Source organism: Neodiprion fabricii, chromosome 4, assembly GCF_021155785.1.
Source record: "Neodiprion fabricii isolate iyNeoFabr1 chromosome 4, iyNeoFabr1.1, whole genome shotgun sequence".
Lineage (NCBI taxonomy): Eukaryota > Metazoa > Arthropoda > Insecta > Hymenoptera > Diprionidae > Neodiprion > Neodiprion fabricii.
Window position 1 is genome coordinate 39,385,913 of NC_060242.1, and position 27,821 is coordinate 39,413,733.

The 27,821-nt window shown below is 38.8% G+C and overlaps 1 protein-coding gene across 2 annotated transcripts in view; it reads right to left on the bottom strand.

The window, feature by feature from the left end:
- Nucleotides 1–27,821, bottom strand: part of LOC124179479 — a 57,109-nt gene that overhangs the window by 15,236 nt on the left and 14,052 nt on the right. The window contains exons 2-5 of one of the 2 annotated variants that reach the window (XM_046563881.1): nt 26,156–26,350; nt 1,919–4,074; nt 583–1,006; nt 308–414 (exon numbers count right to left, since the gene is read on the bottom strand). In XM_046563881.1, the coding sequence (XP_046419837.1) occupies nt 308–414; nt 583–1,006; nt 1,919–4,074; nt 26,156–26,255 (2,787 nt within the window). In that variant the 5' untranslated portion in view covers nt 26,256–26,350. Of the gene's footprint in view, nt 1–307; nt 439–582; nt 1,007–1,918; nt 4,075–26,155; nt 26,351–27,821 lie in introns of both variants that reach the window. The other variant, XM_046563880.1, reaches the window with a different exon arrangement.

Consider the following 27,821-nt stretch of genomic DNA (forward strand, 5'->3'; position numbering starts at 1 on the left):
TAACATGTATAATAAAGGTTACATAATTTTCATTCTACTTGTTACTGCAATAGCAGCAAAAAATATTGCAACGACCCGAGGTTACAGTTTACAACACATCTCGGTCATTTCTTGTTCGTAACTTCCTTGGTCTAAGAATAGTGCGCGTTTGATTTCCGTCTTGCAGTTTTCTGGCACAGTAGAAAATGTCAAGGCTTGAAGAAGAAAGAGCGAGAGAGATAGAGAGAAAGAGCGAGACAGAGAAACGAAGAGGGGGAAAAAAACGGTGAAAGTTTAACGAGGTCCAAAATGGCGCGTTGATACTTACGGTTTGCGCTGCTTCCCGACGCGATCTAGCCAGGTTTTCTTCTCTGAGAACTTTTCTAGATGCTCTCTTGGGAGGAAGGTTGGCCAACATTTTCTGAATACTTTCTCCTGCGGACATGCATGACAAAACAACTGCCTAAGTTTATCATCAGTTTAACGAAAGTTACGGGGGTCCTAATTACCGCCCGTGCACTTATCGGCCCCCTACTCACATCCATTCGAAATCGAGTTTACCGTTTAAAACGGATGAGGACAATAATCGATATGATATCTTACGATCACTGGGACGGACGCGGGGTCCGTTCGCCTGTCGATCCTTGGGGGTGTTCGCCCTCGGGGTCTGGGAATTCTGGATGTTCCTCTTCATGCCGCGCTGCCTTCGCCGCCGACTTCGACTACCGAACGGTCGCCATTTGCACTTCTTTTTACCGTTACCAAAAAGCCCGAGAAGCCAGGTCTGGTCGCCGGCGCACTCCAGCATGTGCCTGTGCAATTCCGCAAGGGTATTACAGTTCTTCGAACACTTTGTGCATATCTTTTCCGGCGATATCGCCGCCCGTGCTGTCGCCGTCGGCGAACCTTTACCCGGCAAGAAAAGGTGCTTGTAAAGGTCGCGTTGATCGCCTGCGAACTCAAAGTGCGAACACCACACGTTCGGATGGGTGCACGATTTGTGTTCCTCCATTTCCTTCAGTGTCACCTGCGCAAAAAGTTTCATTCCCAATGGTCAATGTGTGGAGTTGGAATAGTTTGCTAACCATAATTAGATGTATTTTAGTAAATATTCCATGATAAAACGGGTGAAGGAACGCGGAAACACATGTTTTGATGATGAAGGACCAATGCAGAGGAGGCCGGAAAATTGATCATGGTGTTAAAACTTCTAAAGGCATTTTCTTACTTCGGGAAAGAATTTCTATGATATACCGTGGTGGGAAAATCGTGCGAAGAAATATGAGACGCGATATCTTTTATAAAAGGTGAAAGACAGCCGGTAATTAGTGCTCAAGGTTGACTTGTAGAAAAGATAGAAGCGTTGAATGGAGCAGAAGTGAAAATGAGAGGAGGCGAATCTCACCTCTTGCTTTTCTTAAATATGGGCAATTAAGACTCGAAAAAACAGGGAAACAAGACCGAGGTGTTTTTACCTGCCTGCCATTTCAAAGTCTTCGCTCTCAATGAAAAGATTGTTTAAAACTTTCAAATTGGGTAATTTTGAACTGTTAACATTGATACTCGACCTTCCAAGTCGGATTAATACCGGAAAGAAGGATTTTCCTATAGCCTGAATTCGACCCTTATCCCAATTAGTCACTCAAAGAAAATGCTTCCTCGAATTTTCTCCTCTGTTTCACGAAAATACTGGGGCACATTGGTTCATTTCATTTGTTTAAAGTTCATTACTAAAACAGTGACACGAATACATATATATGTAATTTGGTAAATAAAATCATTGGACAACTTTTAACGTCGTTACATATCGATCATAATATCAGAGACGATTTGAACTGGTGAATAATTATCTATGGCGGCGAATGGACAATAGTTTACGTAACTCTGATTACTTCCTCTGACCTTGATCGTAACCGAAGAAGTCTGTAAAAAAACTCACGTGACGCTCGGCGCAGGCACCGCAAATATAAATCCTTGGTCTAGACCACTCGCCGGTGAGCTCGGCATAGACGACTTTCCTGTGATCAGCATCACCGTTAACGACCTCATCCCACCTCTTGAGCCTCATGAAGCTGGCAAATTCTGATGTAAACATAGTTGTCTTGGAGTCGATTTCGGGTAAATTGAGGTCAGAGCACCGCGGCGAGTTTGGCGATGATTCCTCGGAGGGTACACTGGCTGTTCCAAGAGCGTCGTGAGCATCGCCAACCGGTGTCTCTTCACCGGCCGAAGTTCCAACATCGATGTCGGTTTGTCCATCCTGTCTAACACCGGTCGTCAATCCCACGGAGCTGTCTGATAGCTGCTGCTTCTTCCTCAGTGTGAGCTGAGTGGATATGTCGAACTTGCTGAGGTCCTTGATAGAGCACGACCACGGTTCCTTGCCGTCGTACTTCCTCGGGAAGTTGTACTTCTCAAAGGACACCCTCCTCGGATGGGTCCTTGTCTTTCCTGGCCGCTGAGCGTACTCGCTCGAGTTCTCGTTACCGTCGTTCGAGTACTCCTTGTTGTACACAGGCGTTGCAGCGGTCAGCGATATGTCTATGGGTAGCTGTATCTGGGCGGCGTTGCTCTCGTAAAAGTTCTGCTGCTGCTGCTGCTGCTGTTGCTGGGGCTTCACCTCGACCACCGGGATCACGACGAGGGTCGAATTTGCCTGAAGCTTACCATCCAGATGGTGTAAAAGGTTCTCCCTGATGTTGCAACTCACACTGCTGTAGAACGAGCTATCAAAATCCGGGCTTCCGGGACTGGCGAAGGCTTCCTTCTTCACCGATTCCAGCGTCTCATCGAGCTGCTCCTTCACCCTAGTCACAACCGCCTCCTTTTCTTGCTCCTGAACGGTGTTGTGTGCCTCCGTTGCATGGTTCGCAAGGCTTTCACGGGTAGCGTAGCGCGTCGAGCACTGAACGCAGGCGTAATACCGGTCCGGATGGTACCGCACCATGTGTTTGAAGAGCCCGTCCAGGGTGTCGATGATCTCGCAGGGTACAGCCTCGGGTGACTCGGGCGTCTCGGATGCGTCACCGACGACCTTCTCGGAGCAGTATTGGCAGGTCTGGACGGTCCGCCGCGAGTTCCTCTCCGACCTTCGGCTTGCCCCGCCAACCTGATGAACCCGTTCCGCGTGCCGTTGTCGCAGCGATATCGACAGGAACTTCCTGTCGCAGTAGAGGCAGAGGTGACGCACCATCGGTGGCGAAGGTCGAGACGGCGAACGCTGGGGTGATTGGGAAAAGGTGACGGGCTGGTAGTCCTGACAGGAGCGAAGCATCGGAGCGACCTTCTCCAGAGGCAGACTGCAGTGAAGACTCGTCGGTGACGCGATCTGAACCCGGTTATCTTCCGGGTCCGGGTCGCGGTTCGGCGGCGCTTTTCTCTCGATCAGGTTGTTTATGTCGTTCAGAAGGTCGTTCATCAGCTCCCTGCACGCGTCCATCAGCTTCTCGGATTCGCTGTCGTCTTCGGTCTCGTTAGAATGCTTCTTCTCCGAGTCCTCTTCTTCAACGACGGGATCGTTTACTGCCTCGTTTTTGGCCCCCTCCAACGCCTCCTCGGCGTCTCTTTCCGGCTTCGAGCCCTCTTCGTCGTCCTTAGCATCGTCGGCACACGACGTTGAAGACTCCTCAATCCGGTCCTCGGCGACATCTTCTGCCTCGTCCTTTATCACGCCGTTCAGAACGGTCATCACGTACTTTTCAAGGGTTTCTAGATTCCGCTCGAGGCTATTGCGCCCATCGCTGTCGCTTTCGTTACGCTGTTGTTGTGATTCTTGACGTTGGTGCTGCTGCTGTTGCTGTTGCTGTTGGGTTTGGGTTTGAGAAGACGACTCGGGCACCTTCTTCCTTAGGTTGTTTATAACGTTGCTCAGTCTGCTCCGCTTGTCCAGCGCCGTCTGGGCCGTTCTGTTGCTTTCGGACAATCCTCGATCGCCGCTCGCACTTGCCGGGTGACTCACCCCGAGTTCTTCTAGACTGTGACTCGACGCTACCATGTTTTTCGGCACCACACTGCGATTCAAACTCGTCGTGGGACAGATCACCGGTCCCAATGTTATGCCGGGATCAATGCCCAATAACTTCGCAGATGTTGTATCTGCAACAGGCAAAGAAAGACCATTTTTCAACGAAAAATTTAACCTTGGAACATTACAATTATGTGTATTATACTTAAATGTAGTATGGAGTATAAGTCAATAACGTGATACCTTTGTAAGGTATCGAATCTGAAGTACCCTTCACTGTTTCTTTTTCCTTTTCTCTCGCCATTTCGACCGTCTGTTAAACCAATTTATAATCATCTATTTCTGCTGTAAAAATTCTCTAAAAGACTGTTATTATCGTTGCATTCCAACCTAGGACAACATTCTTTTACTTCGTCTGACGATAAAAGTATAACGGACTTGTTTCTGACCTGCGGTAGATAAAATTGCGGAGTAATGACTTACACCGCAATTTACAAGATGATGAACGAACTTTGAACTGGTGACTTTCAGTCGAACCTTTGAGTGTTCAAGTTATCAGGTGCAATGTTTTTTACATAAGCGATCAAAGTGGCTTTCCACTTATGACTAACGACGATCGTGTGCTTAATCAAAGTGATGAAACGAAACAACGTCTGACATGCTAGCGACTGGATCGATGAAAAATATCTTCAAGATAAATCGAGGATTTTATAGAATATCAGTAACTTGAGCCGATCTCTATAAAAAAAAAATAACAAAAAAAATATGGAAGCAAAGATTTTCCAACGCCAAGGATAAGATGCTTGGATCGATTTGTCCGACGACTATAAAATCGATTCAAAGAAATGTTTTCACTGTCCGAAATCCGTGAACGCAAATTTGGTATAAGTACCTGTAATGCTAAAATAACGATCCAATTTCAGCGAGAAAAGAAGCACTCGATCATAAGGATAGATAATCAGCTCGGGATAAACGGCGAGGCTAGTTAAGTTTCCCATCATGGCGAATGTGGGCTGCACGGGTATAAGTTTCTAAAATAGCATCCAGAGGTGCTAGAGAATTTATTTGACGGGTTGCACCCAGTAAGCGTTTGCCCTAGCTCGATCCTAGCTTCCGTTTCTCCTCACAGACTCAGACTTGCACGTTGAAAATTTATTTGTACAAGAGACTGCTGCACTCGCGTGAAGCTTTCGGGCTCATCCCCTCTTTCATCATCATCGCGGCTTCCCCTTCCTATTCCAAAGCCTGAGCCAGATCCAGAGCCAGAGAGCCAAAGCCAAAGAGCGCAAAGTACGAGGTGAGAACAAGCGTTCGAGTGCATGGCTCTAGTCATTATACACGGATCGAGACAGATCGCCCGGCGAGATAAGATAAGAGGACAGCCGGTCGAAAAACAGGGCGAGCTACGTTTTTAGCGTTCCGCCGAATCGGCGATTAGCGCGGAAGCAAAAAAAAAAAACAAAAACCATCAAAGCAGAAGTTGAGCGACAGTCGGAAGGAGATAGATGATATTCATTCTCTCTCTCTCTCTCTCTCTCTCTCTCTCTCTCTCTCTCTCTCTCTCTCTCTCTTTCTATCTCACTCTTTCTCTCCAGACTTTATAACGGTACAGCATCGATAAGGAGCGAAGTAAGAGGTTCACCCGTAGGCCGCAGTCTCGGCGATGCGGTTAATTCGGATTCCCGACTGCATCGTGACGCCGTCGGAATTGCGGATTATAATTTATTATTATACGCATCGTTGTGCCGCGTTAATGTTTAATAATACATATATACATATGTATAGATAATTGCAATTCTCTATGCCAATAAACGATGACCTGCAGACGGGTGCTAAAAATTGTATAACGCGTACAACGCTAAGCGCATTCATGCACATACACACATATATATATATATTACATACATACATATATGTGTGTACTGTACAAGAATGGAGAAGATACCGCAAAACGGCGACGATTATCTGCGCGTCGATATCACTTATTACATCGAACATGCTATACGTAAGTATTACAAGTAATAGTTTTGCGATTACGATATTGAAATAATTTATAAACATTTAATGGCCAATCGAAGAGACGCATAGAGAGATTATACGTAGGTGTGTAATGTAGTACAGAAATAGATATGGAATATAAACGGCACGAATCGAGAATAATTTCTTATTTTATACGTGGGATGTAGAGTGTGGATAACGTTTATAACGGTAATAATTACTTGTAATTGTTAAACGATCGTTAAAATTAACCCGCTTCAACGATCTTCTATCTTTTCACCCTTCGTTCGGTTCTTCCTCCGTTTTGTACATCATCCATTGAACTAATGTACAAAAGTGTGATTACGTAAGAAAACACAAACCCTCCCCTCATTTGTTATTCAAGAAATAAGGTAGGTACATCGAATTGGATTCGCCTGAGATAGTATTTTTATACATGTACACTACAGTTTCACTCTCCGGCACAATCTTTGGTTGGACAAATTCAACTCGGTTATTTTTTGGCGCGTCGATATCTCTCTCTCTCTCTTTTTTTTAAATTTTCTTGTCTTATCCGTTTGCACAACCCAACAACAAAAAATTTTCACATACATATGGGTGTACTTTTGCGTGTGTGCGTGAAAGAAATATATAATTAAAAATAGGATAACAATGAAATAGCAAAAAGTCGATCGCACCTCTGCATATAATAATATATTATATATATATGTATATGCCTACAAGTGTAGTAAACCTTATGCAGCAATTAATTTCAACGGAGGGTCAATTACGGATTTTAAAGCCGTCCCAGAAGAGAAATAAAGCGACCGTGTAATAGAGACGAGAAAGAAGGAAAAGAAAAGAAAATAAAAAAAAAGAAAAAACAGCACTCGGAACAAGGGGGATAAGTAATTATATAGAACGTGTTTCCTTATGGGAGTTTTAATTCCGCACTTTAAATTACACGGTATGAATTTCACTGTGACTTCACAGCTCATTAATGATATATTCCATACTGTTTAGTAAACTCGGCGAGAAGTGTTTTTAAAATTTTTTCATTTCCAATTTTTAATTTTTTTTTCTGACTTTTGAATCCGCGGTAATCGACACGTTTCGTACTACGTAATATTATCAATAGTAATAGTAATAATAATAATAATAATAATGTATACAGAACAAGTCGAGTATCGGTCTGATTTTCTATGGTAACAATTTTTTTCTCATCATACACGTTAGACGATTTTATTATGCGAAATTTTTCTCAAGTTTGCGATAAAATTTTACCACTCGTGATGAATTGTACCAGACTGATTAGGATGTGAAAAACATCATATGCGAAAAAATAAAAGTTTTTGTTTCTCCGTCTGGTCAATTATTGTGCGTACAATAAACGATGTACAGTAAATTCGTCTAAATTATCGAGTATAGTTTGTTGTTACTACTCCGGTTAAACGAAAAGCTTTCAATATATTCACTCCCGTTTTATGTTACAGTTCGATATTTGATACGTAATTGTACTTGAAACGATGTAAGATGTGTATAGAAAAAAAAAAAAAAATAAATTAAAAAAAAAAATAAAATGTAAAAAAAGAAACGCAAATACGAAATTGCGAATTGTGACAAGTGTTTTTGAATCGTTTAATCTTTACACGCGACGTGCGTGCATGCGTGTACGCGTGTGCGTAAAATTTCCATTTTGTGTTATCATCGCACGTGCATATATCGGTATATACCTACAGTGTTTGATTGCACAGGTTGTACATTCACACCGTGCGGCATATCACTGCCATCCTGCAATGAGAGCGAGCGAGAGAGAGAGAGAGAGCTGCCGTTAATTACACTAATAACTTTCCGGCGGAAAACACGGATGAACAGAAACGATGATTACGAGACGTTCGCCGAGCGATTTTAATTATAAATACGTTCGCAGAGAAATAACGTAATCGCGAAATTTTCTGTGAGCACAAATCGTTCGGTGGACAGATATTTCAAATATTTTACAGTCACTGTAATCGATGTGAAATTCAAAAATGCGACGATCAATGTAACGTTATTAGAGATTATTGATCGGTAATAATCAAGCTTTTATTTATTAAGGAGGTGTTGTTTGGCCGAAAATCTGTACTTTTTTTTGTAATTATTATTATTACGAAATTGTTCTAAGCTGAATATTTATCGAATTATTATATGTCTAAATTCGCTAGCTACGAAGGATCTCTTAAAAAAAAAAAAATACAAAATTGTCACAAAAATGAGTAAAAACGATCTTAAAATTTCTAAAGGAGTGAATTAATACTCTGAAAAATCTTTGCTGAAAAGAAGAAAATGGGAGCAAAAAATGCTTAGAGAAGGTACAAAGGTTGCAGGCTCGTATAACATAAAGTATTTCATGACCCGAGAAGAAGGTGAATATAGGTATGTAGGTTGGTCGTATGTATAAATTCCGGTGCTCGAGGCACAATCGCGTATTATATATATATATATACATACATACACACCTGTGTATAAAAGAATGCGCAGGACAGAAAAAAGTGAGACGAAAAAAAGGACAGGCTGAAAGAGAGAAAACAGAGAAGTTTATCCGCTGAAAAATTTCACCGAGAAAGACTGAGAAAGAAAGAGGGAAAGAAGAAAAAAAATAAATAAATACCGCCACTGTTGTTCCGTTTATTGCTTAAAATTTTCTCGTTCGCAATTAAACCGAGTGATCCTTTAAAACAATTGTATTAAATTATTACACGGTGATTTTTGCATATAATTACAACGAATTATACAACGGTTAACGTTAATTTGATATTATTATTTTGATTGGTTCCTATTTTCCTAATACTGCAATACGCAGGAGTTATTTTTGACAGTTCAATTGTTCAATGTATTTTACAGATTATAATTGAAAAATTCAATCAACGTATAACACGTATATAATTTACAGGTTCGTTAACAATTTCTTGAACACCGGTATTAAAGACCAGAAAATTTTCATCTTTTTAAAACAATGCCGAATCGATCGCGTTAAACTTCCAGGTAGAAATTCAGTCAGAATTGTATCTTTTATGTTTTTACATTCGTAACTACGGTTCAAATAACAACAATGGATATTTTATACAGTTTATCATGTAAACAATGAAATTGAAAAACTCGAGGCGGTATTCCTCTTCACTTTTTTTATCTCTCTTTGATTTTTCCTACATTTTTTTGCACCAACAATACCGTGTTTCCGTGTTGTTGAACAACGTAAACTTTGTCCCGAACGGAATTGTTTTGTCGGACGCGTCAAAGTTTCCGACTTCTATTTTTGAACATAGTACGCGAGAAAAAAAAAAAAAAAAAAAAACAACGCACAGCAACGAGAACAAAAAATTCTAACGTGGTAAAAAATTTAAAAAAAAAAAAAAGGACAGAAACAACAGTCGCATATACCTTATTTATCCGTATATGCATAAATACATACACACGTATAGAATTTCGGAATTAAGAAACGTTCAACGACAATTAATAATACGAAAACGTCGCGCGCAATCTGCAAGGGAGTAGAAAAATATCAGGCGGATAAAACGGCGGGAGGATAAAAAGAAAAAGTGCAGGAGTAACGAATGATATTATCGCCAATCGCCTGATCGCGGGTAAAAAGCTTCGGGAGAAAAAAAACTTGCAAAAAAGAAGAAAAGAAAAAGAAAAAAAAAAGAAGAAATCGCAAACCGGTAAACGGCCATGATACGGAGAGGGGAGAGGAGAGGAGAAAAAAAAAAAAGAAGAAAGAAAACTTAGCGAGAGAAAAACGATAATAAACGACGAGCAGAGTGGCGGATAGGAGCCTTGAACGAAGTTCGTCACGAAATTACCCGCGATAAATTTCAAGAGAGTGTCTCCTCTTTTTATTACACGGACGTGAGGCAGGTCGTCGAGAATTTCGCTTTTCGACACAACGCGCAACGCGCGTGGGAATAGGAATAAAAACATTTCGATCATGCATTGTTGTGCAATTAATTACGATATATCGCAGTACGAAAAGGATTTTCGACAAAATTTTTTTTTTTTACAAACACACTCGCACGCACTTCACGTAACACAAGCACCTCGATTCAAATGATCCGGTATTTTGTCATTTGTTCTGTTAATTAACACTGCGATAATTTCCGCAAGTAGAAGAAATGTAAAAGAAGAGAACCAAAAAAAAAATACATACATACGAATAAATAATTATTTATACATATATATATATTCATTAAACACGAATTATTCCACTATAATACTGTTACATTATTGTTAGATTTTTTTATTCATCCTTGATCTTCGGGAAAGTTTTAATTTTTTCATTTCTCTTACGTCGATTAATTTTCGTTCATCAATTTTTGTTCTCCCTTTCAACGAACATTCAAAATTGTTTCGCCCCCTGTATTCAAGTTTCTTCCTTCTTCCTCAACACTGAGAGAAATTTTTATTTCCGGTTACCGCTCGGTCCTTAACTATTTTCATTGTTTACCACGATCGAAAAATATACTTCCGGGTATAAAATGAAAATTAGTTTTATAACCGATACCGGAAAGTCTGGTATCCGTTGCTATTCCATCTCATTGCAATCACCGTTGCTATATTTTCTTGCGACCGTTGCTAAAATTCAACGCTCGTGCGACGATAAATTGACGTTGAAGCCCTTGTTCAACTAAAAAAGTAGATTAAACCTCAAAAACTGATTCAGCGTTGCAATAACCAAAAAAGGATCGACGATGGCGCAAAATGTTTACGCGTACCTCGTTTTTCGTAATCCCAACGATATTCAAACAGTTTTCTCAACGATACCTGTTTTACTCAATTTTTCTAGTTACCGTAAGAAGTGAAATTTTTCTCAGTCAAATTTTCGGCAGAATAAACAAACAAACAAACAAAGTTCGGAAGTTGGAGGAGGGACGGGAAGGCGGAAGGACGCTCGGCGTCCTCTTCGTCGTCCTGGAGGCGGCGGAGGCGGCGTGTCCGCGTATCCGCGTTCTCACCCCGACTGTTTTCCTCCGGCGCAGCTGCTTCTGCTGCTTTTCCGCAAAACCTTTCCTCTACCGTCGCCATTCCGCCGCCCTAGAGGAGGATTCTCGACGTGGATCGATATCGTCCCTACCCTGCCTCGAATCGACTCGGCGCTACCCTCGCATCGACGACCGCCCGTCTTATATGGGGCATTCCGTGCCGAATCTCGGCACTGGGACCAAATAACCGAGAAATAACAATGCGAGCAAAAATAACACGCGATAAATTGAATTTCGTCGATTTCGGTATGATTTAATTTTTTGTCGCGGGTTATTTTTACGCGGGTTCGTCGTACAGGGGGAGTTCTGCACGAAATCTCGACACTCGGACCGAATAACCAAGAAATAAGAACCCGAGCAAAAGTAATCAGTGACAAAAATAACACGCGAGAAATTTAATTTAATTTCATCTATTTCGGTATGATCTAAGTTTTTTTTATCGTGTGTTAATTTTTGCATGGGTTATTTTTGCACGAATTATTAATGTCGGTCACCCCGAATCTCGCGTAGGTTTTGGCAACACTGTGATTAAGATTCAATTAATCAAAAATCGAGCAGGGAGGGCAACGAAAAAAAAAAAAAAACCGTTTATATAATCTACGGCGATGTTATTTTAGTCATGGATTATGAACAAGATTCATGAATTATTACACTAGTATATTTCCCGATAAAAGTAACGGAACTGCGCAAATTCAAAGAACGAAATTGCTAGGTCACGTGATCTGTAAAAAATTTGACAAAGCGATGTACGTATTATAAATATCCGGATTTTCTCACGAAATGAGTCATTTCCGTATCACATAGCTTTTTTTTTTTTTTTTGAAACGTTTGTTTCATTTTTAGAATAATTAAATTAAAAAGACAAAAGAAATAAATCTACTTTGGTAATTTCTTTAATATTTTTTTTTTTTTTTTTTTCGACTATTTGAAATTTTTAACTGCGCTTATTTTCATTTGTTACGGAAATTATAAACTGCGAAACGAAGCGTGAAGACTTCCCCTCTTAATTTCATTAAAAATTTTCAGGCAATGATTTCCGAGTTGCGGAGATAAAAAAAAAAAAAAAGACACGCACATCTCAAAATAAAAAAAAAAAAATGAATTTTTAGTTTTTTAATTATTAACCTCATTCTCATAATCAAGTCATTCCTCCGTCAAATGTTGAGGAAAATTTTTAATTGCAAAAATCCTTGATGTTCGAGGTTTTTAAAAACCGTATTGAAAAACAATTTTCTATCAAATTATTTTCTACTTAAAATTAGTGTGAGAAATGAAATGAATTTGAAAAAAGTAACGGAGTTACCCTGAGACGAAATTCCGTCACTACAATTGAAATATTCAGTCAAGTCAAAACCCCAATTTTCTTCATCGTTCGCTTTTCCCTTTTCGATTCAACCGATTATATAATTCAGAAGATCGCATCGGGGCGATGAAAAAAATCCCTTGGCATCGCGGCGGCGGCGGCGGCGGCGGCGGAATCACCGCAAGATTAATCAAACGTCGCGTCTATGACCCGATTCGATAAATCAATGTCTTGTAGGGTTCAACGATGATACAAGGTAGGTATTAATTAGAGACGCGAAATAAATTGGCAACAAATATCCCCGGTAATTTCAGGTACAGGTACAACCCTTGCTGATGCACCGAAAAAAATTTAGATACAAGAAAAAAATAAATAAATAATAATTCGCTGGACGACTTAAGAATTTTCATCGTAAAAGCGAAAAGATTTTTTGATTTTTTTTTTTTTTGCAAAGTGGGTTTTCAATGATTAAGGCGTTCCGGGGATATTCCCAACAAAAATTGAGTCTCGGTGAGAATATTGAACATTTTGCAATGAGATAAGAATCTGGAAAAATTAGTCATAACCAAGTCGATAAGATAATTATAACAGAAGATAACAGAATGTTGTTGATAAATTGGTTAAACAAAAATTTGTGCAACAAAACTCTGGTGAATTTTTTTTTTCGTTTCACATAAAATGAATTCATTGATTTTTCCGAATAGCTGTAAATTTTTTTTAGAGTATTCGGCGATTTTCAAAAAACTCGTTTTCCAAAATTTTACGACGCATCTATTTATGAAACTATTCGTTCCATTTTTCAAAATTGAAAAAACGGGTTTATCAAAATTTTTATTTTGGCATTATTATTGTTATTCAAAACTAATCAATCTCATCAACGCGGTTAGGATTCGTTGTTTTTTTTTTTTTCCAGATTTCTCCGTCATCGCAAAGTGTTCAATATTCTCACCGAGATTCACTTTTGGCTTGGAACATACGTCCCATCCCATGAGACGTTGAGCAAACTCGTCAGTCAAAATTGGAAAATTCTAGGAGTTGGAATGAAAAAAAGTTATTTTTGTAAGAAGAAAGAAGAAAGAAAAAGGCGGCGAAGATTATCATGCAGCTGGTTGTATGATTAATAACGCTGAAGGGAAAAATTTTGCACCCCTGTGAATAATCGAAGCCCCGTAAATACCTCAGACTTTTATATAATACAATAAGGTAGGCATAGAATGCGCTGTATATCCTCGACCCTCGACACTGCAAAGTTTCCCCGCGATCAAATAACGGGCCAAAAAAGCCAACAAGAAAGGATCGAACGTATCCTGTAATTATTGGTAAAAAGGGACCGCGCACATTTTCAATTTATTCTTCTTCTTCTTGTTTTGGGAGTCTTTTTGGTTACGCGGTGACACCGGAATTCAATACTGTAGAAAAACACGGTCGAGTTATAACGAATACGCGTTTCGATTGTTACACGTGAAATACTGAACGACAAAAATGAAGAGGATAATAGAAAAATGCTGGAAGTACCATTTTCTTAATAAAAAAAAAAAAACAGATTTCATCAGTTTTGTTATTGGAAGATTGGAGAAAAGTTGAAAACGCCACTTCTTTGGAATTTCTAAGTTTCAAATTTTTTTGGATTCAGCTTTTTTTGCAATCTCCAACCACAAAACGATTAAAAGGAAGAATAGCAGAGGATAAGTGTCAACGTTTCAAAAAGAAAATTAAACAAAAATGGCACTTGCGGCATTTCTGCAATCTCAAAAAACATGGCACCTACAGCCTTTCCACCTTTTATTCGTTTCGTTACAGGAGATTGCGGAAAGCGTGTAAGCGCCATTTTTAAAAAATTTATTTTTAAAAAAAAATGGCACTTTTCCTCTTCCATTCTTCCATTTATTCGTTTTGTATTACAAGATTGCAGAACGGTTGTATCCAAAAAAAAAAATGGCACTTACAGCCGTTCCTCCTTTTATCCGTTTTGGAAACGCTGCGAGTGCCATTTTTTTTTTAAATTTATTTTGGAAAAAAGGACACTTTTCCTCTTCCATTCTTCCATTTATTCGTTTCGTAATACGAGATTGCGGAAGGGCTGTATACAAAAAAAAAAAAAAAATGGCACTTACAGCCGTTCCTCCTTTTATTCGTTTTGGAAACGCTGCGAGTGCTATTTTTTTTTTAAATTTATTTTGGAAAAAAGGACACTTTTCCTCTTCCATTCTTCCATTTATTCGTTTCGTAATACGAGATTGCGGAAGGGCTGTATACAAAAAAAAAAAAAAAATGGCACTTACAGCCGTTCCTCCTTTTATTAGTTTTGGAAACGCTGCGAGTGCCATTTTTTTTTTCAATTTATTTTGGAAAAAAGGACAATTTTCCTCTTCCATTCTTCCATTCATTCGTTTCGTAATACGAGATTGCGGAAGGGCTGTATACAAAAAAAAAAAAAAAAATGGCACTTACAGCCTTAGCAGTAAGATTGCGATAGCGAAACTGCTGTGATTGTCATTTTTTTTGCCAAAAGAAGGAAACAAAAGATGAGGGGAAAAAAAATGGCCTTTCTACAATTAATCTCCTAGTTATAACGAAACGAACAAAGGGATTCGATATTCGGGCGAAGCTCGGTGTTTCACGTAGACGTATTAAGGGGTTAATTTCCCCCCGGATTCGTCATCGTCACCGTCCGTCAACGCGTTTATCACGAAACGCACGCAGGCAGGATTATGCAACCGCGTATATATAACGCGAATATCTTTTCACACTTCCGTACGGCAGCTGGTCAGTCGTTCGAGTGCATTGCGGTCTGATTGCAGAGTTCTCTATGGTCGAGGAGCGAAGCCGAGGCTCGTTTGAAACCACGTAGCGTTGACCCACGTCCTCTGATAAGAAGAATTATAGACGAGCAGAGTGCGATCCGACTTTATTACTGCTCGCTGTACGTTTATCTCCGGATCGGAGTAACGCGTCGTCTGCTTGTAGATATTATGTGACGAAATGGCCGATCAAGGGTTTACATACATATATATATATATATATATATATATATATATATATATATATATATATATGTATATATTAGAGTGTCCCAAAAAAACCGACTATTTTTTTTTTTTTTTTGGAGAACATTGAAAAATCTTCCGAGTGTCCCTCAGAAATGACCTCGGTAAAATATGAGCTCTTAATATTGATATTTAGAGGTGGCAATTCTCAATTTTCTATTTCCCATTTAAATAACGTGGGAAAAATTTGTTTAAAAATTTAGAATTTAATTGCTCGAAAACGAATCAGTGCGAAGATATAAACAAAACATATTCTTGTAGGAAATTTGACACTCTACAAAAAAGATCTGAATAAAGATTTGCGTAAGGTAAGTCGTTTCGGAGTTATCAGGCCTCAAACATCGAACCGTTTGAAATAATGATGTTATTAATCTATAAACGCTACAAAACTGACTCATATCACTTAAATACGCAATATTATTGATTTTAAAATTAGAACTATAGACTTCCAATGAAATGTTAATTAGCAAATTTCATTAACCAACGATATGAGTCACTTTTGTAGCATTTATAAATTAATAACATCATTATTTCAAACGGTTCGATGTTTGAGGCCTGATAACTCCGAAACGACTTACCTTACGCAAATCTTTATTCAGATCTTTTTTGTAGAGCGTAAAATTTCCTACAAGAATATGTTTTGTTTATATCTTCACACTGATTCGTTTTCGAGCAATAAAATTCTAAATTTTAAAAAAATTTTTTCCCATGTTATTTAAACGGGAAATAGAAAATTGAGAATCGCCACCTCTAAATATCAATATTAAAAGCTCATACTTTACCGAGGTCATTTCTGAGGGACACTCGGAAGATTTTTCAACGTTCTCCAAAAAAAAAAAAAAAATAGTCGGTTTTTTTGATACACTCTAATATATATATAGAGCACCGAGGAGAAGATTTCTAGATTTTCCATGCTTACTCGACGGTCTCCGATTGCACTAATTTTTTTTTTTTTTTTTATTTAAATCACAACAATCGAAATTATTGAGACGATTTTGCAGGGTACAGAATTAAAACAGGTGGTTTAATTCGGATAGCCTTGATCAAGGTCAAGTCTGAAAGATTCCCGCTGGGATGCTTTTCCGACCGGTAAAACACTGACGAATACGATGTCGCAAATTTGTTTATTTATTTATTTATTTTTTTTTTTCTTTCCTTACTTTGTTACAAAAAAAAAAAAAAAAAACTCAAAAACCGCGTGACCGATAGAATCCAAGATTAAGTTGGTTTTAGGCTAACTAAAGTTGCGTCGATTTAGACCGAAATGAAGGTCATTCCTTCTCCAAATCAACTTCGTTTTTTTTTTTTTTTTTTTTTTTTTTCTTTGTGTCCGTAAAATTTAATCTTCAATATCAGGGATATTATAAAATAACTGAAAAACTACCGGACCGATCATATCGAAACTGTAATCAGTCTTGAGTCAACAAAAACTCCGTTGATTCGAGACCAAAATCATTAAAATCCGTTCATTTTTCTTCGGATATCGTCAAACAAAAATATATAACAAATGGCGGATGGCGGGAGGGGAGGCAGGTTTTTCCGCAGGAGCTACTTATAACAACAACAATAATAATAATAATAAAAACTCTGCTACAGCCGCATTGTAAGTAAATTGAAAAACGCGTTATTCGCGAATTTAACATCGATCGAATCCTACAGCGGTGTTAATTGACAAAGAATAATGCCGCGTGGGGGGAAATGGGTCAATTAACACCGAACAAGGTTTAATTAAACACCTAACAGGGTTGAGCCACTTTTCAATTCGAAAGCGGTGTTAAATTCAACACCCGCCCTTAATTAGTAACATTTTGTAATTGCATCAATCTACCCAATTTATAGCGTCAAATATTACGTCTCGAGTCGTGGTTATGGTGGACGATGGTTCGAAACATTGCAAAACAGGATTATTATACATTAATTTCTATGTAAAGTAGTTCTTTGCGAGACGAGGGTGTAAGAAATAAATTAGAAAAACAATATAAAAAAAAAGAAAGGAAAAAATACATTGTTTCACTTTGCTTTAAATAATTTAAACAACTCTGAACCCATGCATGAGAAAAATAAGTTCGAAATTTAAGGTGCCGCTACATAACATTCAATGACCTTTAAATTGAAAGAACAATACTCCGGATATTTGGGATCAGATTTTCAAATACTTCATTCCGGCATATCGTTTGAAATTTCGAAAATTTTCATACCATCATCGCGATAATTTTCAGATAAAATAATTCCACGTGCTCGCAAACATTGCATACAACGAAAGGAAAAAATAACTGTAAATCGGAATTTTTCCAATCTTTCCGTTCAACCTTATAATATACCGATTACGCGTGTTCCAGAAATGAAAAAAAATAAATAAAAAATAAATAAATAAAAAAAAAAAAAATCGAATAGGAAAAAAATGTACAAAAACGTAACATTCGGTAAAATTAAATTTGCAAAGAAAATGGGCAGTATAATAATAAGTGCTGCAAGCCTTTCGATACCACCACTCCTCTTTTCAACGGGGGATGGTAATTTTGCACTTTTCTTCCTCTCCTTTTTATTTTATATCTTTTTTTTTTTTTTTTTTTGTCAAGGGCCGCGACTGCTCGCCCGCCTGGCGATTGCCACGATTCGACGACGTCACGAATCCACATCCGCCATTGCCGCCATCTTTGCTTTTCGTCTGCTAACTCGCGGCGCCTGCCTGGCCTCGCCTGTCGCCTCTCGTGCACAACTCGGGCGTCGCGACGCGACGCCGCATCAATTTCTCTACATCTCTCTCGCTCTCTCTCTGTTTCATTACAAAGGCGGGGGCGGCAGAGTGACGTGGAACAGAAGTGGCAGAAAATTGAAACAAAAAATAAATAAATAAATAAATAAAATACAAAAATAAGCAATGACAAAGTCGATTCTAAAAACCCGGTCATTGTAACCTTGGAGAAATTTTTATTTCCGTTTACCGCTCGGTTCTTGACTGTTTTCATTTTTTTTTACCACAATCGAAAAATATAGTTCCAGGTAGAAAATGAAAATCAGTTTTTTAGCCGTTACCGGAAAGTCTAGTATCCGTTGCTATCCTTTCTCGTTACGATCACTGTTGCTAGATTTTCTTGCAACTGTTGCGAAAATTTAACGCTCGTGCAACGATAAATTGACGTTAAAGCCTTGTTTAACTAAAAACGTAGAGTAAATCTCACAAACTGATTTTGCGTTGCAATTAGGAAAAAAGGATCGACGATAGCGCAAAATGGTTAGGCGTACCTCGTTTTTCGTAATTCCAACAGTTTTTTTTAACGATACCTGTTTTAACGAATTATTCTAGCTACCGTAACGAATGGAGTTTTTCTCAGTGAATAATAATGTAAATGATGTTGAAGATGAAGATGAATGAAGATCCGATTTTAATCTCGTGTTTTATATAATTTGTAACGTATTTCCGCTTTTTTTTTCTTTTTTTTTAACACATTACTTGCTTTTTTTTGTTACTTTTATTGGACCGATGAACGAAATGAATATACTGGTCGTGTTCGATGAGGAAGAGTGGAAGAATAAGAAAAAAAAAAAGAAAAATACACCACGTGAAAAAAAAGAAGGCGAAGACCGTTGACTCCGACGACGATATTTTATGCGACACGCATTGGAAGCGTCGTAAACGTGGCAACGGTGGTGATCGCGTCCGAACTAAGCAGACGACAAAATAAAAATAAAAAAGTAGTACAACGAACCTGCCGATCGTGCAAATTCGGTGCAAATGTAACACTGCGACGCATCGCACGGTGTGATAAAATCATCGAGACGGCGACTGAGCGTTGAAAGAAAGAGAGGAATAAAAAAAAAAAAAAAAAAAAAACGCAAAATACAAGAAACATTGCGATGCACCGTTTATTATTCGTCTATTATTAAACGTCATTTCGAATTCATTATTACTGCAGAGTTTACTCAGAGGAGGATCCGGCACGTAGCTTTCGTTGAATTATTATCCAAGACGGTTCAATCGATCGGAGTGATATTAGTCGTCAAGTTATTCCTGCTTCTGATAATCCCTGATTTGTGATTAACTACGGTGTGATTAATTTATTCATCACGCACGCATTTTGAGTCTCGTGATTTCATCGTCCTGCAGGTTATCAAATTATCATGATAAAAATAATTTATCCTCTGCATTCAGAATCGTGTATTAATACTTTGAACAGATGGAAGGATATATTCGCGTTTAATGATACGATCCCAAGTGCCCAAATTATGGGAAGTTTTTTTTTTTTTTGTTTTTTTTATATATAATAAAATTTGTGCTACTCGGCGTGGAGAACCTTTGAATATTGTATATCTATAATACCAAGCGTGGTTTCGTATCTTCGGAGAAAGGCTTGCGCTGTTATTCCGCGTGTGCAATGTCTCAGCTACTTTAATCCACGAGCCGTGCTGGTAATGCAGAAATCAATTTGGGGGGGGGGGATTCATTTCAACCGACAACCCAAGAGTCATCGATATTCTGATTTACACTTATCGCCATTGATTGATCGAGCGCTTTTCCAACTACGAACCACCCCCAACAGTCCATTGGTATCCTTGATGATCGAGGATTACGCTCGTGGTCTTGAAAAGGATGTATCCTCGAAATTTCAAGTCACTTGAAAGTTGAATACGTGCGTTACGTAACGCATACTGGAAAGAAAAGCATTCGCTTACTTTTTCATAGTCGAAAGTTGCCCCTTTGAAGCACCATTTCCTGCAGACATTCCGTAAGGTGAATGTGATGTTCCTGTTTCGTTGCTATTGTACCGCGTATGAAAGGGAGATGTGTGTCCAGGACTTGGATATACACGTAATAAGTAAAGCAGACCGAGGTCGGTTGAAAAATGATGAGGATTAAGTTGGCAACGTTACTTTCACGATGCATGTTTAGGAGAAATCGTTACTTCGCGCCTTTAAAATCGTCCGAAATTTGATAAACCATGACAAACGAAACATACTTATATTTCTAAAGCCAGTTCCAAGAAAGGTAACGATTTTTTCCCCGATGTTTCGTTACGTTAACGTTACTACGTTACTACGTTATAACGTTCGTATTCGTGGAAAAATGAACTAATGATCGTCGGTCTATTCCATTCAACAACTGCAGGTTCTTCATCATCGCACTGCGGTGTATTGATTCAACAATATTCATTCGAAGATGATTTCTGGATCTGTAACAGCGCGGATCAGAGTGCCAACAGCTGGTTGAATCGAACCATCAATTAATGGTTACATTGCAGATCTAACTTGCGATTAGTAACCAACGTGTTTTGAGAAGGAGAACAAACAACTATTCCAAGCTGAAACTAACGTTAGGTGTAAATGGAAATGGTCAACTTTCCAGCCTCTCTCTTCTCCTGTTCATCTCTTTATCCTGGCAATCTGCAGTCCAAGTTAAAACTTGCCATTCGCGATTCGAAAGTATTTTTAAACCAGTAAGTGGATTTTTCCTACTGACCAAAATGACGTTATTGATGATCAGAACGAGGCTGAAGCTAGCAGCCAAACGTTCCGAAGGTAACGAAGTCTGAAAATCAAAATCATGTGAAATACCTTGACTTTGAAAGAACGATCAGGATACAACTGAACGTCATATTTCTACTTCCAAAAAGTTTAACACGTTTTCTGCTGCTGTGACGGAAAACTATGTAACGTAGATTTTACATCTGTCGTGATTAACCTTTGGACACGACTTCTTTTGGAATCAAATCTAAAAATTTTGTTTCCGTGTAGCTTCGGCTTCGATGCAGATTCCGCATCGGAGAAGAAACGGATCCGTATATCGAGTGGCGCGATTCTTGATCGTTGCTGCAAGTTTATCAAGTGTTTCGAGGCGTTCACCTTGACACGATTTCGCCCGCGCTGCGTGTGACAAGGTGATAGCGGTAAGACGAAGTGGCAGGCAGCAGTAAGGCAGGTAGTCAGGTGCATATCGTACAGGTACTAGTACCAGCGGTTGGTCGGTCGGTTGGTTGGTTAGGTGCCACAACTGCAGAGACGTTTAACAACCGCGAGTGAAAAAGCAATGCGCAGCATCGATAATTGCCTCGCTACAAGCTGAGAAGACACCTACGATTGTTACGTTACACGTTACGAGCGTGTCCTCGCTTCGTTACATAACCTGACGGGAACGTTGTTATTTACTGAAAACGACATATATTTTTAACCAAGTAACAGACTGACCGACTGACTGACTTGTTCGTGTCGGCGGACGAAGGTTTAAAAATTTTTATGAGAAACTTTGCATTTAGTAAACGGAAGAACGATGAAGCGAGTAATTTATTAGCTTATACTTGCGCCATGTCACGGATTTCTCTCTCACTCTCTCGCTCTCTTTCTCTTTCATTACCGCATTCCACTCTTTAATTGCTAATTTGATCCATATTATCGAAATGTACTTAAAAATTGCTGTTCAACGATATTAAATTATATCAACGATCACTGATAGTGAGATTCTGGAGAAAATAATGCTATCACACACATATTTGTTATAAATAAACAAATACAGTAATATTAATGTCCGAGTATAAGAACAAAGATGAATAAATTCATCAATGAATGTATGAAAAGAACAGAATTGAATATCCGCGATTTTTGATCCTGAGGAAAAAAAAAAATTTTCTAAAACTTGTACTACAAAATTGCACAATCAAAGTTCATATATCCCTGAAAAAGAATTACCATGATATGCTATCCTGAAATAGAATCCTGCAACGATCGTTCGAAGGAGGTAAAAAAAAAAAACGGCTAAGAATTTAAAGTGCTAATTTAAGCAATACCTTGACATTTCTGAACAAAAAAAAAAAATTTGCGAACTTTACGTTGGTATGAGATATTTATTTTAAGAACGTGTGTAATACAATGTTAAATTGAATAATTAAAAGTTCGCATCGGCGACGGTTGTTGTTTTTTTTTTTTTTTTTTTTCTTTCAACCCTAACCTTTTGATTTTCGTTTCTTTAAATTTTTCCTGGACGAATGAATCGTGATCGCGAAACTAAAAGCGTGAAATTTTTGACGTCTTACTACGGATATCTCTCTCTCGCCCGCAGGCTCTCGGTTCGATAACGGAATGGAGATGAACGCTGCTGCAGCTGCCCGCAGGATGAGGAGATGACTAATTGACTGCGAGGGACCGTCAAGCAGGCATTGCTGGCTTGTAACGGGATGGTATCCGTACTGGCAATGGGGACATACGGGAGGGGGAGAATTTCGTCGAGGATGTAGCGAGCGATCGAGTGATAAAATAAAAGAGTACGCCGATAAACAAAAAAAGAGAAGGAGAGACAGAGCGAGAGAAAGAGAGATAGCGAGATAGAGAGAAAATGAGAAAGAAGAAATTTGTAAAACGAGGTGAAACCGGAATGGGCCCAAAAATTTTTACTGCTGCAGTTAAATTCTCCAGGATTTTTTTGCATAAACAATCTGTATAAGAAACCGAACGATAGTGTTTTCAGATATTTCTCCATAAATGGAAGTAAAACATGACTTTATATATTGATACCATGAGAAAACGTATTTGATGTATTAGATATTGATAGACCGTTTTTACGGTATTGATATTAAATAAGTGATATTGAAAAGTTGGATCTTAAAATTCGTTCAAGCGTGAGGAAGAAGTGAAATATCGTATGTGCGTTAGAATTTTTGCAATTATCGTCGAATATAGGTATATAGCGTATTATTACGAAACTAGAGGGAATTAGGAACGAGGGTTGCGTAACCAAAGTTTGAATGCCTTGCTGTGCCGTCCTCACGGCGCAAGCTAATCCTGCAATGCAGGGAGGGTTACGCAATTTTCAATCGTAAAACGATCCCGTTACGTCACCAACAGATTCTGCATTCCTGAAGTCCCTCCTTTTGCTTGAATGATAATTTATAAAATTCAGTAAACGTCGGTTAATTGCGTGAAGGTGATACAAAGGAGGCGGAAGAACGACGAGCAAACAACCGAGGAGGTATACATAATATAATTGGTTCTTCCTGAGTGAAAAAAAAAAAAAATTCCTGTGGAAGTCATACTAAACTGTCGTCCTGCACCAGTGTCGAAAGTCTGACGTTCATATCGAACTTCTCTGCCTCGGCGAGCGAAAGAAGAAAGGAAGTAACGAAGAAAGAAAAAGATGAAAAAATAAGAAGAAGAAGACGAAACGAGGCCACTGCTTCTTTCTATGCGTATAATTCAAGTACGTAGATAGATGGAACAAGAACCCGGATAGGGTTAAGAAGCCCTTAGAGACCTTTGGCTCTACCCTTATTAAGCCCAGCGTCGAGAACCCCTGATGGTGTTGCCGTAGTGGTCTGATAGTCGTGGATGTCGATGATTCGCCAATACATGGGAGTCTATATACCGGGACAATCTCTTGACAGTTGAAGATCAACCGCGCATGCGCCAAGTAATTAAATCTCATTGGTCGGCGAAATCTTCACGCAGCGATATTTTTGTCCGCGACGCAGGCGTGCCAACCTACGCAAAATGTCTACGTTTGAATTTTCAAAGAGCGTAAGCGTTGAATTCCGAGCGTTCTTTGAAGAATCGACTTTCCGACCCGACAACAAATGCTTCCGAAACCTTTCCGAGTCGCTGCCTCGATTATTCGAGATTCTAACCTCGAAAATTCGTATCAACCGCATCGCCGGCAGAGAGAGTTTGACAGCTGAAACTCGGGATGGCCAGCCGATAAAACTCGCGCATGCGCGGTTGATTTTCAAGTTTCAACAGATTGTACTTGTGTATATGAAGGTGGCGATAATTTTGTTCAAATAAAATTCCCCGACTTTTCCCTTAAAAAAAAATTCAAAATTCCCTAACGATTTCCCACGAGACTTAGGTAATGTTGGACGGCTTTTGTGACCAAAAGCTCCAGAAGTTTTGCACCTTGAATATAATACGTTTGGATCGAGAAAAACACGTAGTATTGCTTCGTTTCGCACAAATAATTAGAAATTTAACAATACCATTTTCAAAAGTTAGCTGAACTGAATTTACGAAGCTTAGCTGAAGTTTGAAAACGATTTGTAAGAAAAAGTACACTTTTCCCTATGGTCCGTCATAATTCCCTGACTATTCCCGGTTTTCCCGGTCCGTCGCCATCCTGTGTATGAGCAAAGGGAAATCGTAACCGCAGGCAAAGAGCTTAATAGTCTATCTCTCGCTCTCTCTCAATATATATGTATAAACCAACACGTTTGATATACGTACATTAATAAGGTTCTTCGAATCGTGCTGTTGCGAAAGGGTAAATTGAGCGGCAACGTGGTCAGTGCAGGAAATGGCAAAACATTTCAAAGTAAATATAATTGTGTAGATATTGAAAGTTTTCACGGACCGTATAAATGAGTTTTATTATATTTATTATTAGTTCGCAATTTTTTTTCGAATATTGAAATTCTCGAATATCAAGTAAAACGCAATAAAGTAAAACATGCGCGCGTGTTTTGAAAACTCAGTTAATTCAATACGATTACAAATTGTAAAAGCAGTGAAATAGTAACATTTTTCTTTTTTTTAGCTTCCTTACGTTAACATCTTGAACGTCAACTTTAACCCTAGAAGGGTGGAATTTTTTTTTTTGTTTTTTATTTAAAACGCCCGAATCTTGTAAATTCCATCTTTCGAGTACGTCATCTCGTTAAGATTCCTATAGGGACTCATTTTCTTCGTTTTTTAATAAAGAATCACGTGGGCCAAAAAACTTTTTGCGTGAATTCCAAAATAATGGTGAAAAAATGATGTGTCTCGAGTCGATAACGTAAGTTGTTCTCTTACGGTCGGAAACTTAAACTCGCGTGGGGTGTTTTTTCACCCCTTTGTTACCGTTTTAGGGTTAAAGATCTGCTTAAGGATACAAAAATAATAAAATCCTAGAATTGTAAATAAAATCTTGAATATTGATATTTTACTTAAAATCGCTTAAAAATCGTTAAAAATCTAGCAGATTGGTCTGATTGTTAATAATCTTATACGATGGCTTATTTTGCTTAACTGAGAAAAATTTTCTCTCCTTAAAGTCGTTCGATATTAAAATTAGCTGATCGTACGCAATAACGAATGAGAAAGTCTTTCAGTCATAAATTTGTAGAAAATAGAATTCTGAACGAAGCGAGCCGTCGTATGGAATGAAATCGAACGAATCTATCAGAGATTTTAAACAATTCTAAAGCAAATTGAAATTTATAATTTTTTCTAATTTTTCTAAGCTTTTGTTGACAATTACAATATTTTTATTACATATATTTCCGCCTTCTTGATCAGGACTTTATCAGTCAAATAAACAGCAGAAGTTAACGACGTCTAAGTGATGAAATCTAATAACTAAAAATCATTACCTCGCAGCATCAAAATAACTGAATAAGTTGAATTCCCATAATCCGAGTTTCTAAATGCGGTAGATATTCCAGTTTACCGAATTACCGATTACCCTGATGGTAAAATGTGAACTTGAAAATTTGCCATTTTCGTAAAACGTAGACGACCATCGAGTAAAGTGTGAAAAAATTTAGTAAAAAATCCTCAACAAATTCAAAAACATTTTCCGGTTATTCAAAGACACTCAGGAAAAATCAAAAATACACGAATGCACAGGACACTGTACACGATCAACGCGACGTACGATGTATACGTTATTTCTGCGACAATTTGTTGGTAGGAAAAAAACGAAAAAAAACGCGACTCGACGCAGGAATCCATTTTTTACAAACAATTACCGTGTGATCAAAAATAAATATATAATTCCCAGAAAACCTTAAGAACCATATCATTTCCCGGGACCGTTTAAAGAGAATAAAAATTCAAGGATGTTTCCAAGGCCTCAATGACTTCCAGAACCAATGGACAACGTGCAATATCCAGTCGTGGCATTGCTCACCTGGGGAGATGACGGGCGGGTTCGGTGGCGTCGGTGGCGTCGACGGTATCGGCGGTGCCCTCGGCGGGGAATCGTCGGCGGAGGGTGTGCGTTCCCTCATGCTCCCGGGTCTCCCCGGGCCGAAGGATGGTTGACGCCCTCGGCGCCCCCCCTCAGAGCCACCGCACTGGAGAACATGGGCTTCTTTGGGTGCCACTGCGAGAGAAATAAAGAAGAAACGCGGATGTATAAATGGAGAAGAAACAGCTCAGCAAACACTAGTTGTCGGTGTTACACCGTGCACCGTAAGAACGATTTTGTTTTTTTTTTTTCTTTTTATCTATTTGGAAATTTACCGCAAGATATTCTTAAACTGACACGCAAAATTTTATAGTCTATAAAAGTCCGGATAGAAATATTTTTTACAGCGTATTTACAGAGTGTTTCCGAATAAACGCCGAGGTATATTGGATTGCCTACCACTCAGGGGGACAAATATCGGTAATACAGATCTACCGAGTTATCGATAGACAGCGCGTTTAAAGTTCTCGCGAGTCAGCTGGGTCTGCTAGTGTTGCGTGGATTTGCCAAGCAGTTGTTTCTTTAAAGTGATGCGTTAAAGTGATTATATCTATGAATTGACTTGGTCGAAGTGATTACGACTCCGTAGGTAGTTCTGTTTGACCGATATTCGTTACCCTCGGTGGTAGGCAACCCGACACGTTGAAGTTAGAAACGATTCGTGCCGAGGGAAAATCGTTATTTCGCCATTTTTGGATTGTCTGAAGTTCAGTTAGCCGTAATAAAACACAACACACTCATACCTATACATTATACTATAAAACCATTGCTGTTGTATAATTTGAATTTCGCAAGAGTAACATATTATGCAGTGATTGGGTGAACGGCCAGAGCTATTTATATCTATGGATATGATTCCTCCAATTTCGTTAAACCGAACGACATTGTAATCGAGCTTGAACAACAAGTTTCCAAATTTCAGGACTTACTGTCCGGTCGACAATTTTTCGAAAAAAAAACGTGAGATGCCAAAGGTTTGCAGAAAAACATTACGTAACACTGAATCTCAACTATAAACATGTTATTATCCAAGGTTAATGATATCACATTATGCCGCTACATTTGTTTTATGAAGTGATAGTATACTCTGATTTCTCTACTAATGTTGTTAGTGCACATCCAGGCGTTGACAATACGAATTCAGGGCTCTTGGAGTTTTTTTTCTGAACCACGGTCCTCAGTCACCAAACTGAGTTGTTATAAAAACGAATATAAACTCGCCTAACATTGAGCCTAAAACCAACTTGGCAAGATTCATTCACCCCTCAGAAACTGATCATTAGAATTCAGTACGAATGGAAAATTGAGATCTCGACAACGTTTGCGGTCGATCAAATCTTAAGGTACGTGTACTTTTTTACTCACATGTAACTAGATTCGGTTTAGCGAAACTTTTTAATCATTTGTGTTCCATCACTTTTCTGACTTGACTCAAGTCCTTAAAGAGGAGTAACAAAAAAAGAAAAAAAAACCACGACCGTCTTTCGAATGACGTATTAAGGATAATTTTGAATTTACACAATAAATTGCGAGTGTCTTCCGCAGCAGCGAATGTACTCTACTATTCAGAGGGTGTGTCCAAGCAGCCCTTCGTCAGCGTCGGCGC